General features: G+C 47.3%; 1 protein-coding gene across 1 annotated transcript in view; it reads right to left on the bottom strand.

Annotated features, from left to right (window-relative positions):
- Window positions 1–8,830: 8,830 nt before the first annotated feature.
- Window positions 8,831–13,065, bottom strand: part of mrpl3 (mitochondrial ribosomal protein L3) — an 8,051-nt gene continuing 3,816 nt past the window's right edge. The window contains exons 5-10 of the mRNA XM_031586088.2: window positions 11,833–11,932; window positions 11,626–11,686; window positions 11,184–11,295; window positions 10,832–10,909; window positions 10,181–10,258; window positions 8,831–9,137 (exon numbers count right to left, since the gene is read on the bottom strand). Of these exons, the coding sequence (XP_031441948.1) occupies window positions 8,988–9,137; window positions 10,181–10,258; window positions 10,832–10,909; window positions 11,184–11,295; window positions 11,626–11,686; window positions 11,833–11,932 (579 nt within the window). The 3' untranslated portion in view covers window positions 8,831–8,987. The remainder of the gene's footprint in view (window positions 9,138–10,180; window positions 10,259–10,831; window positions 10,910–11,183; window positions 11,296–11,625; window positions 11,687–11,832; window positions 11,933–13,065) is intronic.

Raw genomic sequence — 13,065 nt, 5'->3', positions numbered from 1 at the left:
ATGTGCACGTTGTGATGATGTCATCACGCCCCTTTTTGAATGTCGGGAAATGTATTTTCAATATCAAAATCCTTGTCTTGGCTATCAGGCAGTTAAAATTTTGCGCAAAGCAAAAAAAGGAAATTACATATATATTGACACCATCAACTGTCATCCATAAATGCACAGTTGAATCGCACGCATTCAACGATTAGTGGGTGGTGACTGAGGACAAATAGCGTTGTGACCACTAGATGGCAGCAATTAACAAGAGGTTTTGCATGCGATGACCAGGTCAGTCACACGAGGTTTCCGCTGCCGAGGAATGTGTGCATTAACACACGCCTGAGAAAATGTCAGAGCGAATATATTATGACACAAATACAGTGAACATTAGATTAACAACTTATGATGAAAGACGGATAAACTAATACAAAATTGATAATGTCGTACATTGATTACGTACATCATTTCGCAATGGCAGCTTGGACATTGTGTGTGTGTGTATGGCTTCTGCTGAGGCAAAAAAGCCGTACAATGGGCCATACATATGGGGACATATATATATACATATATCATCTCATATACACTTATGTACACACACACACACACACACACACGCACACACACACACACACACATAACTAGTAACTGGTCACATATTCAGACAAGTGATTGGATTGTGATTGAAAACCAGTTACTTTAAGTCTTGATTTCACACACAGTCATTTCACACACGCACGCGCGCACGCACACACACACACACGCACACCACACACACACACACACACACACACACACACACACACACACACACACACACACACATCCTCTCTGTCACAAACCTGACGTTCAGCTTCAGCTCCTTTGTATTAGACCCCATTGTATGGCCTTTTTGCCTCAGCAGAAGCCAAATGACTTCCTTTCAACCCACAGAAATGTCACCTTTTGTGCACGTGTGTGTGTGTGTGTGTGTGTGTGTGTGTGTGTGTGTGTGTGTGTGTGTGTGCCTAAGTGCCTTTGAAAGCATGGGTAAATGGAGAAGGAGAGATTCAAGAAACATGCAGGGTGGAACATAGCCTACATGCTTGTGTGTGTGTGTGTGTGTGTGTGTGTGTGTGTGTGTGTGTGTGTATATGTGTGCAAGTGTGGTGTAGGTGACATATAAACAGTAATCTACACACACACACACACACACACACACACACACACACACACACACACACACACACACACACACACACACACACACACACACACACACACACACACACACACACACTAATAATCACCACAAAAAGACATGGTCAGGACTGGTAAGAAAGTAGAGCAGCTTACCTGTATTCACATATCCAGCCCCACAATTTAAATGGTGAAACTGAAGTGCTTTCTTTGATTTCCTTGCCATTCTTCCCCTGTGTGGCTCGCTAATCAAGTCAGATCTGTCACTCCCAGAAACCAACTCTTATGACATGTGTTGTGTTGGGTCCTAAGAGTTCACAGTGCTGCCCCATGAGTGCCTGCACTGTGTAATATCGCCTGGCCTTTCGCGCCTACGAGGACCTGTACAGGCTCATCTGCCCCCCCACCGCATGCCTGACATTTACCAGGGAATTATGGGAAAGTAATAAACCTCTAATCAAAGCACGAGAAAGTGGGGTGATGGAGAGACAGAGAGAGAGAGAGAGAGAGAGCGAGAGATAGAGGGATGAAGACAGAGGCAGAGAGAGACAGAGAGAGACAGAGATAGACACAGGGAACCACCCTGACAAGGGACAGACTTGGTGAGTACAGTCTGACCTTAGAGGTGGGCACACACACACACACACACACACACACACACCTGATTACCCAAGGAGGACAGACTCAGTAAGTACAGTCTGACCTTAGAGTTGGGCAGGCAGAGACACACCTGACTCAGTGAGTACACACACACCAGACTCAGTGAGTACAGTCTGGCCATAGATTTGGGCACACACACACACCTGGTTATAGAGGTGGGCAGGCACACACACACCTAGTTGCCCAAGGAGGACAGACTGTGCTCCCACAGCGAGCAGGGATAAGTAGAGACAGAGCAACACTGTCTAATGGAACTTACAAAATAATTGAAATTACAATCCTGCCTGCCAGTGTTGAGGAGAGGACCCCATACCTCTTAGGGGAGAGGGATGAACACCTCCTCCTGTCAGCAAGGAGGAGAGGACCCCATACCTCTTAGGGGAGAGGGATGAACAGAGAACCCCATACCTCTTAGGGGAGAGGGATGAACACCTCCTCCTGCCAGCAAGGAGGAGAGGACCCCATATCTCTTAGGGGAGAGGGATGAACACCTCCTCCTGCCAGCGAGATGGAGAGGACCTCATATCTCTTAGGGGAGAGGGATGAACGCCTCCTCCTCACCTCATGTCATGAACTCAAGGACAACCCCTAGAACTCTTATAATCAAATCTTTAAAATGTTATTAATAAATATTATTAGTTATAAATACTCTTACTTTACCTGTTGATACTTGTCTGTATTTATTTTTGTATTGTCATTAACTATTTGTTTTATACTTATTTTTATTATTGTGCTGTACATAAACTTAACTTAACTTACTTAAGCTCTAGCAATACTGTAATGTATTACGGTCACGCTAATAAAGCCATTTTGAGTTTGAGAGACATAGAAAGAGAGAGAGATAGGGAGAGAGAGAGGGAGACATTTTATTGGTCATTAAAACAGTCTTCTCCACCTGTCTGAGGTCTTATATCTCAGCTGTGTGTTATTCTGAATAACTCTTGTGTGCACCTTCACGGCATTACAAACAGCACCCAGAGAGAAGCCCTGCTTGATTCAGCACGCGGAGAGAAGCCCCGCTTGATTCAGCACCCAGAGAGAAGCCCTGCTTGATTCAGCACCCAGAGAGAAGCCCTGCTTGATTCAGCACCCAGAGAGAAGCCCTGCTTGATTCCGATCCTGTGCCTGACCGGATCTGGGCCAGACCAGGGCCACATCCGAGCCAGAACTCTCACACAGCCAGAACTCTGGCCCGGGCTGGAGGTGAAACTCTCCTCTCTTCCTTCCAGAGCGTCTATTCTTTGGATTGACATGATTGACAGCACTCCCACTGCAGTCACCATAGCAACTCTTCACGTCCCGCAGGTCTGCAGGCTGTGCTGCGGGTCCAGAGTGGCCGCTTCGCTCCGGAAGGCGTGGAAACGTGTCATTACTCCTCATCGGGTCCAGAGTGGCCGCTCCGTTCCGGAAGGCATGGAAACGTATCATTACTCCTCATTACATTAGCAGCCATTGTTTCCTCCAGCCCACCTGAGACTCGCCTCCGTCTGCCACACGTCTGAAGCGTTTACCATCACCTCCTGCTGCTCCTCAAATCAGCATCAACAGTATTCTCTCTCTCTCTCTTTTCCTTCTCTCTCTCTTTCCCTCTCTCTCTCTCTCTCTGTCTCTCTGTCTCTCTCTCTCTGTCTCCCTTTTATGTGTGGGCATGTGTTTGTGTTGATTTGTTTGTAAAATAAGCTTCTTCTCAAAAGAAAAAAGTAGGCCTCTGTAGTCGTGGCGATAGCAGGGAGTTCTATTGTCAGGATGGTACCGTGGAAGGCGTGAGGTGAGGAGTCGTCAGTTGCCATGGTGATGGAGTTGACTGGCAGCAGGGTGTGAATACATACACAGATGACATAGATTAGGACACATGAAAGGTAAAGGTGACAGTGACAGAGTTAGGCATCGCAAGAGAGACAGAGAGAGAGAGAGAGAGAGAGAGAGAGAGAGAGAGAGAGAGAGAGAGAGAGGGAGGACAACAGACAGGAAGTGTGAAATGAAGACTTACATAGAGAAATCGAAGATAATGTATGTGCGTAGAGCTGGATATGTGAGAAACTGAAGGGCACAGAGCATTCTCAGTGTTTGTGGTAATCTGTGTGTGTGTGTGTGTGTGTGTGTGTCAGTCTTAGTGTGACAGAATAAGAGTATGTTTGAGGATGTGTGGATGTGAGTGAATAAAGGTGTAAGTGTATCTGTGTGTGCGTGTGTGATATTGGGGTTGACAGTGTTTGTGTGTGTTGTGTGTATATATGTGTGTGTGTATGTGCGTGTGTGTGTGTGTGTGTGTGTGTGTGTGTGTGTGTGTGTGTGTGTGTGTGTGTGGTGTGTGTGTGTGTGTGTGTGTGTGTGTGTGTAAGCAGTGGGGATTTCTCCTACATTAATATTTATTGATGCTAATATGCCCTGCCGGAGAGAGGTGCATGCTGGGAGCTCAGTAAGCGAACCCCACAGGACTTCTCCGGATCGGAACGCCAGCATTCCGGATTAAACCCCCTGATCCTGACACTGGGAAATTTACACTCAATTATTCATGCCTGGAACGCCGGAATTGGCATGTTACCATGACTACAGCATCCTTGGCACTTTGATGAGTGTGGCAGGCCTTATCAGCACTGTGACAACAAGCCCAAACTCTCAGAAACTGCACCAGACACTATTATCATATTCTCACAACTCCACAAGGGCAAAAGGTCACAGTGTGTGAGTGTGTGTGTGTGTGCACGCGTGTGCGTGCGTGCGTGCGTGCGTGCGTGCGTGCGTGCGTGCGTGCGTGCGTGCGTGCGTTCGTTTCTTACTTTGAATTTAGAGCAATAAATGCAGCATGCCTCAATCACCCTCATGGTCATACACAACGTGACGCAGAGAAGAGAAAGCACTCCCGTGACCACAGCACAGCACAGGACCGTAGTTAAAGGTTCAAGGTTTACACCCACACCTTCAATTAACTCAGCCCATAATCCCATAAGGCTACAACTTCCATATATATTTTCCATATGTACTGTATTTTCGATTGTGATCTTCACAACAACTTTTTTCCCACCTGACCTCGGACATTACATGGATAGACGGATCCACTTGAAGGGGTGGGAGGACGGGCGATGGTAGCACCTCTCGTGTGTGTGTGTGTGTGTGTGTGTGTGTGTATGCCTTACAGTAGGTAGCCTATTTGAGACTGTGTAACCTAACCCCCAGTCAGATAGGCTGTTCCAACATCAAGTGGGCCGAAACCAGCAGGTGAAATGTTTTTTCCCGTGATTTTTTTCACACATTGCTGTGGCCTTGCTAGGTGGGCCAGCCCATCTGGCATTGATATGCCCCACCCTGTCTATCACATTAACTTTATTATGTGCTGTGATATTCAATGGAAACAAGAGAGCTAGAAAGCTCAAGGACTTGTGAAGAACAGCAGTCAGGAGCAGGGGCGTATATTAGCGTTGGCATATATTAGCATTGGCATATATTAGCAGGGGTGCTGGTAGGAGTTGATAACATTCAGGGCTTAGCCCAGACCTGCATTTTTTTTTTTTATTATGGCAGCTAAATGAACCATTTTCACACAATTTGAGACAGAATCATTCAAGTCCAAAGACATGGCATACAGGGACTCCCCTCTGTCTGAAACATGAACGTCACCCCATCCATTATTCCACGCCGCTTGTCTACATGAAAATGCTTTTACGCTAGGTCACACGCCACGGGACCGTGGACATCGCCTTAGGTTACCCCATAAACTCACGTTGATGAAGCATAACAGATTCAGGAGGATTTTATAGACAGGAGCTCCATGGGCATAGCAGTAGAGACAGCTCCTTCAGATCTGATGTAGAATCAGTCCATTAGCTCACACACAGACACACACACAGACACACACAGACACACACACACACACACACACACACACACACAGACACACACACAGACACACAGACACACACCACACACCACAAACACACACAACACACACACACACACACACAACACACACACACAACACACACCACACAGACACACACACACACACACACACACACACACACACACACACACACACACACACACACACACACACACACACACACACACACACACGCGCCTTATGAGAGATCAGAGGAGGGAGAGGCTCCTCAGGATGCCAGGGCCCAGCCCAGCCTAGTTCACTCTTACCAGCTTGCCAGGTCAGCTTCCCCATGTCGGGCAGCCGGCCCAGCTGGACCAGCTGGCCCCACTGGCATGAGCGGAAGTGAAGATGGCACGGGTTGGCAGGTGTGGCAACGGTCCAGGAAGCTGGCATATTCCCTCCTGAGAGACTGGCACCCGGTCTGGCAATACTTTTCGGCAGTCTCTCTCAGAAACACACACAAACACATGCACAGACACGTGTTAACACACACACACGTGTACACACACACACACACACACACACACACACACACACGCACAGACACAATGTCACACTGAGGCGCACTAATCCAGATAAAGTTCTCACAGAGGCATCCTGAAACATGTGGAGAAAGCTTTGTGATACCATGGTGAGTGTGTGTGTGTGCTGACAGTGTTCAGTGTTGGTGGGAGCTGGTAACAGTCACCTGGTGTGTGTGTGTGTGTGCGGGCGGGCTTAGCACCTCTGTGCCCTTTCCGGCTAGGGCCCAGATGTGTTGAAGGTGGGGGGTGGCACAGGAAGAGACTCAGTGAGGGTGGGGGGAGTTGGGGTCATGCCAGTGATACCCTTACTGCAAAACACAATCACTGTGTGTGAGGCGTCTGAGATGACTTGCTCCCACACAGACACACACAAACACACAGGGTAACAATTAACAGATACTGAATGTGTGTGAGAGAGACAGGGGACAGAAAGAAAGAGAATGAGAGAGAGAATGATAGACAGAGAGCAAGAAAAAGTAAAGAGTGTGAGAGATGGAGACAGAAGAGACAAGAGAGAGAGAGAGAGAGAGAGAGAGATGAGAAGAGACAGCAAAAATAGGTAAAAGAAGAGACAGGCAAATAGATGAGAAAAGACAGAAGCTTTATCTCCTTCTCCAGCTCACTGAGGTGCCCAGAGATGCTTAACAGCAGCCATCATTACTTACAGGCCAGAGATGGAGGGAGAGAGAGAGAGAGAGAAGAGAGGGAGAGAAAGAGAGAGGGAGAGAGAGAGTGAGAAAGTGAGAGAGAGATGGAGAGAGAGAGAAAGAGAGATGGATGTGACTCTAAATGCACTCCACAAGAGAGAGAAAAACAGAGAGGGGGGGGGGGGTATGTGTGAAGAGGGAGACAGGGGAAATACGTGTTTGTGCCGCAGTGCATTTGTACCTCAGTGTGTGTGTGTGTGTGTGAGAGAGAGAGAGAGAGAGAGAGAGAGAGAGAGAGAGAGAGAGAGAGAGAGAGACTATTTCATCGTCTTGGTTGAACGAGCCAATCAACAGGTGTGTGAAAAACAAAGCCATGGTTGTGAGTGCTTGAGGAAGACTTGGTGCAGTCTTTCACTGAATAACAAACACACAGGGCTGCAGACACATGGGATTAAACACACACACACACACCAGAGAAGAGAGAGGACTAAATAGAGCAGAGAGCAAAAAACACACACACACACACTCACTCACACACACACACACAGATGAGAAGACAGAGGAGTAAACAAAGCCGAGAGCAAACACACAACACACACGATAAGGAGAGGATGTCAATACGTACACAAATCTTTCCCCTACCTCCCACAACAACAGAATACACAATATTTTAAATACACACTCAGTCACACACACACACAACACAAACAGACGCACCATACACACACACACAAACACACGGGAGGGACAAAGAGAGAGAGTGAAAAAGAAAGATCATCTGTTTTGGATGTGAGCAGACAAGCCAGTCCTCCTGGTAAGATTGACTACACAATCACAAAGATTCTGACAGTTTATATTTATTTATTTATAAAGATTTAACAGGGTTTATGAATAGGTATATTTAAACTGGGGCACAGAAATGCTTTTCATCCAAGTGTTTGTGTGAGAGAGAGAGACGGAGAGTGGAGGTGGGGGGTGCAATGTAAGAGTGTGTGTTTGTGTGTGTGTGTGGGGGGGTTGTCAATGTAAGAGTGTGTGTTTGTGTGTGTGTGTGTGTGGGGGGAAGTGTCAGTGCAAGAATGTGCTTGTATGTGTGTGTGTGTGTGTCAGTGTAACCCCCTCCCTCCTGTGGCGTTGATTGATTCCAAAGGTATTACTTTCCTTCAACATTCAACATACTAGCTTACCTTAACCACCCCAACCCCCCCCCCCCACCCCACCCCACACACACACACACACACACACACACCGATATGTGAGCATACACAAACATATACACACACACACAGCCTCAGTGTGTATCCGTCACACCCCCCGCCACTCCTATGTTCCTTTTCTCATGCAATATTAATGACAGTTTATCCGTCACTTAGACAAAATGTCACCCATTGTCAGCTTCACTCTGCACCTCTGCGTTTCTCCGGCATTCAAAGCCTCCTTCTTCACAGAGGTCACCTCTGTTTGTCCCACTGGGGACACCATACAGCAGGGAATACAGCCCCCAGTTGTTATGGGAACGGTGGCAGTTGCGGGTGTGCCACTTAGAAACCTGATATTCAGGAATTTCACAGGAAATGCTCACACACACACACACACACACACACACACACAGCGACGGCAGGCCGGCCCTGAACAGCAGTGTTAAAGTGAGGGCTGATGCTGGCAGATGGCCAATAAAGAAACTAATTAAAGTCTTGAATGGCATTTCATCAGCAGAGCTCTCCCACTTCAGAGCCCTGAATTATCAGTCTTTCCCCCTGCACCAATGTGTGTGTGTGTGCCTGTTTTATTTGTGTGTTTATGAGCATGTAATATCGAGTATGTGTGTATGAACCTGTGTGTGTGTGTGTGTGTATATTTATGTATGCTCACATATTGGTGTGTGTGTGTGTGTGTGTGTGTGTCTATCAAACATCTCAGGAGCCACTTCAGGGGTAGACACACACACACAGATATTATTATCAAACCACTTTAATGACTGCAGTAACACCTCTGCATCCTTTACTACTAATGGAAGGAACAGAGGATCGACCCTGTGTGTGTGTGTGTGTGTGTGTGTGTGTGTGTGTGTGTGTGTGTGTGTGTGTGTGTGTGTGTGTGTGTGTGTGTGTCTCAGGTTGTTGTGACGTCCTCCTCTCCAAACTGGAACATATCGTCGGCGTATAAGTCCTCCGGTAGCTCCTCGTCTCCGTCTCTGAAGAATGTGGGGAACGGAAGGTCCCTGGTCTGACCGGCCCTCTTTGGTAATCTGGTGTCCCGCACCTGACAACGCAACACAAGCTTCAGTATCAAACACACACACACACACACCCTCCAACTGCACCTCACAACGCAACCCACACACACACACACCACACACACACAAGCATCCGCCCTTGATCCAAACAGTCTATATTAACATACTGACCTTATGAATAAATGTAAGAGCACAGTGGGACTAAATAACCCTGTCTCCAAACTCTCCCTTTCTCTCACACACACACACACTAAACAATCCTGTCTCAAAATTATTTTCACACTCTCACACACACACACACACACACACTAAACAACCCTGTCTCGAAATTATTCACACACACACACACACACACACACACACACACACACACACACACACACACACACACACACACACACACACACACACACACACACACACACACACTAAACAACCCGGTCTCCAAATTCCCCCTTATTTAACGCTCTCTTAGTTTCATCCCATTTTCTAACAGTGTGGTAGATGGAGGATTAAAGTGTACATTAATCCAAGGGTCACACAGTGTGAATGTGTGTGTGTGTGTGGTGTGTGTGTGTGTGTGTTGTACATAGCAAGCAGAGTGGGTGTGATCGATGTAGAGATTATTATTTATGCATGGTTCACACACTCTTCTGACCCCCTCCTTGATGGAGATGGATTGAGCGGTCTGCTGCCTGTGCGTGTGCGTATGTGTGCGTCTGCCAAGGTCAGTGATTCTGCTGTCTTGGACAATGTTCTACTCTTATTTTAGCAAGCGTGAGAGTGAAAGTGAAGACGCCAGCACAAAAGGAGAAGAGAACTTGCTCATCAATCTTGGCCATGAATCAGCATTTAATGGAGGGGTGTGTGTGCGTGTGTGTGTGTTTGTGTGTGCGTGCGTCTCTGAAAGCCTCAATATCACTGCGCAGTTGTACACTCTTGTGTACGTACATAAAGTCATTGGGTTGACATTAACAGTGAGAACGAGTGGTTTTGTTTCGGTATACACGTGTGTGTGTAGTGCTGGCATTTGTACTCGAGTGCCTGAGAGTGTGTGTGTGCCACTCACCTTCACTAAGCAGTTTTTGTGTCCAGGAATGGAACCGTTGACATACAAAATATTATATCTGTTGTTTACTCTCCATAGCTGAGAGAGAGAGAGAGAGAGAGAGAGAGAGAGAGAGAGAGAGGGGAGAGAGAGAGGGAGAGGGAGAGAGAAAAAGAGAGAGGTAAGTCAACACACAGGCATCAGAAAGGAAACAGAAAGAATTTCCTCCCATGTCCAATCAGTTCATGTTAGGGTGGATGTGTGTGTCTGCACTAGTCTATGTGTTGGGTGGATGTGTATGTCTGCACTAGTCTATGTGTTGGGTGGATGTGTATGTCTGCACTAGTCTATGTGTTGGGTGGATGTGTATGTCTGCACTAGTCTATGTGTTGGGTGGATGTGTATGTCTGTGCTAGTCTATGTGTTGATGTGTGTGTCTGTGCTAGTCTATGTGTTGGGTGGATGTGTACGTGTGTGCCAGGTTCGCTGTGTGTGCATACGTTGGTGCATCGGTATGTGTGTGTAAGTGTGTGTGTGTGTGTGTGTGTGTGTGTGTGTGTGTGTGTGTGTGTGTGCAAGGTTTGTGCGTGTGTAGTCTGACCGTGCATGTCTGTGTTAGTTTGTGAGTCTGTGTGTAGGTGCATGTGTGTGTATGAGTGTGTGTGTTTTCACCTTTAAGCCAATTGCTGTCTCAAATTTATTGCCCATCTGGCCCGGCATTTTTGTTCCTTTGAAAACTTTAGCTGGATCCTTAAACAAACAAACAAAAAAAGGACATTCTTTAAAAACAAAACTACAAAACATTCTTTAAAAAAACTACAAACAAGAACATATGCACTTACTCCTATATGCGCACCTAGCACGCACACACACACTCTCTCCCTCGGTCTTCCCAGTTTCGATATGCCCCGGTGCACACACACACTTCCCCAGTCTTATATGTATCCATATGTCCAAGACTGCGTGTGTGACACACTCATACACACACACACACACACACACACACACACACACACAGTCTTACCCCTCCTGGGCCTAGAGATCCGGGTCTCCTATGAGTTTTGGTCTGGCCGTGGGTAGCAGGCTGACCGTGGAACCCCCAGCGTTTCATCACACCCTGGAAGCCCTTTCCAATCCTGAGACAGAGATGGGAACAAAACTCATCACACTCATCACCACTCAACACCACTAGACCCAAACCCATCCCAACACCACTAGACCAAAACCCATCCCAACACCACTAGACCAAAACCCATCCCAACACCACTGGACCAAAACCCATCCCAACACCACTAGACCCAAACCCATCCCATCCCATTACTACTAGACCCAAACCCATCCCAACAAAGTGTCACCAAAACAAGGTCACTGAAGGGAATGGTGGAAGGAGATAACTAGCAATTTCTTGTGTGTGTGTTTGTGTGTGTGTGTGTGTGTGTGTGTGTGTGTGTTCACAAATGACTTACGTTTTAGCGGTGACGTCTACATACTGCCCAGGTCGGAAGTGAGCCGCATAGAGAGGAGTGCCTAAACAAACATACCATAATATGTCAGACAAGGGATGGATGGATGGATGGATGGATGGCCAAAAAAGAAATAGATCAAGGTAGATATACAGCACGTTGGGCAGTGAAACTGGGTGGTGGGTTTGATGGGGTCGAGGCGCTCGCTACCTGGTTTGATGATGGCATTGTCTGTGACTCGGAATGTTGAAACCTTCTGTTTGGGAGGAACTCCAGCATTCCGGAAGAACTCTATGGATTCTTCTGTCCTCTAGAATGACACAAACACAGACGTTAGCAACTAGGGGGGGCCCACAGAGGACTGCACCAGTCTGGGGGTGCAGTGACTGCGTCCTCATAATGAACTGCACTCCCTTCCCCCAGCCCGACTGCAGTCTGTCTAAGGTCCCTACTGAGCCGTAGAGGATGCTTTTCCCCTTACACTTCTATAACTGTAAAGGTCAACACACACGGCAAGCGATGCGATGGCAGCCGATGACAGGTGATCGACAGCATGGAATCAAATCTATTGAAGCCAACTGCAGTCTGTCCACGGTCCCAGCTGATCTGTCGAGGATGCCTCTTCTCTTCCCTTCCCTTTCTCTAACTTTAACACTCTGGACGTGTTCCCATCGCTGCTCCTGGGCCATTACGTTTCTGTCCGTCAGAGCACCCGTGGGCAAAGATAATGACTACATCTCTTCTGTAATCACAACACACACACACACACACACACACACACACACACACTTGGGGCCTTTCCCTGCTGAGCAAGCAAGCCTTCTGCTGGGGTCTCAGAGAAACTGTCAAACTCGGAGAAACTGTCTTTTCTGTCCTGCTGCAGCTACAAGCCTGACCAACAAACATAATGAGAAAACCTACGCCATCAGCAGTGTTTACTCCCCTACCGACAGAGAGCTCAACATGCTGTCTGTACCTACGCCATCACCAGTGTTTACTCCCCTACAGACAGAGAGCCCTACGCCATCACCAGTCTTTACTCCCCTACAGACAGAGAGCCCTACGCCATCACCAGTCTTTACTCCCCTACAGACAGAGAGCCCTACGCCATCACCAGTCTTTACTTCCCTACCGACAGAGAGCTCAACATGTTGTCTGTAGCTCATCTTCTCAGTGACATCACTATGCTCCTCTCTAAAGGACCTTAATGTGTGTCCACTTCTGCTATACTGGTATTATATATACACAACAAATTGTACTGTAACACAACATACAAAAACCACAGCCTAATGTAATCTGACTCAACCACAGAATACTGTACACCATAACAACACAACACACCTGACAAAATCACCAACACAGGAATTTGACATTTAGATCATATCATATATCAGACAGGATGACATTCACAGTCAGCGCACTCTCCCTGCGCCCCCCCCCCCC

Source organism: Clupea harengus, chromosome 19, assembly GCF_900700415.2.
Source record: "Clupea harengus chromosome 19, Ch_v2.0.2, whole genome shotgun sequence".
Classification (NCBI taxonomy): Eukaryota; Metazoa; Chordata; class Actinopteri; order Clupeiformes; family Clupeidae; genus Clupea; species Clupea harengus.
Note: the sequence above shows the minus strand (reverse complement) of the source record. Positions and strands in the feature narration are given on the sequence as shown.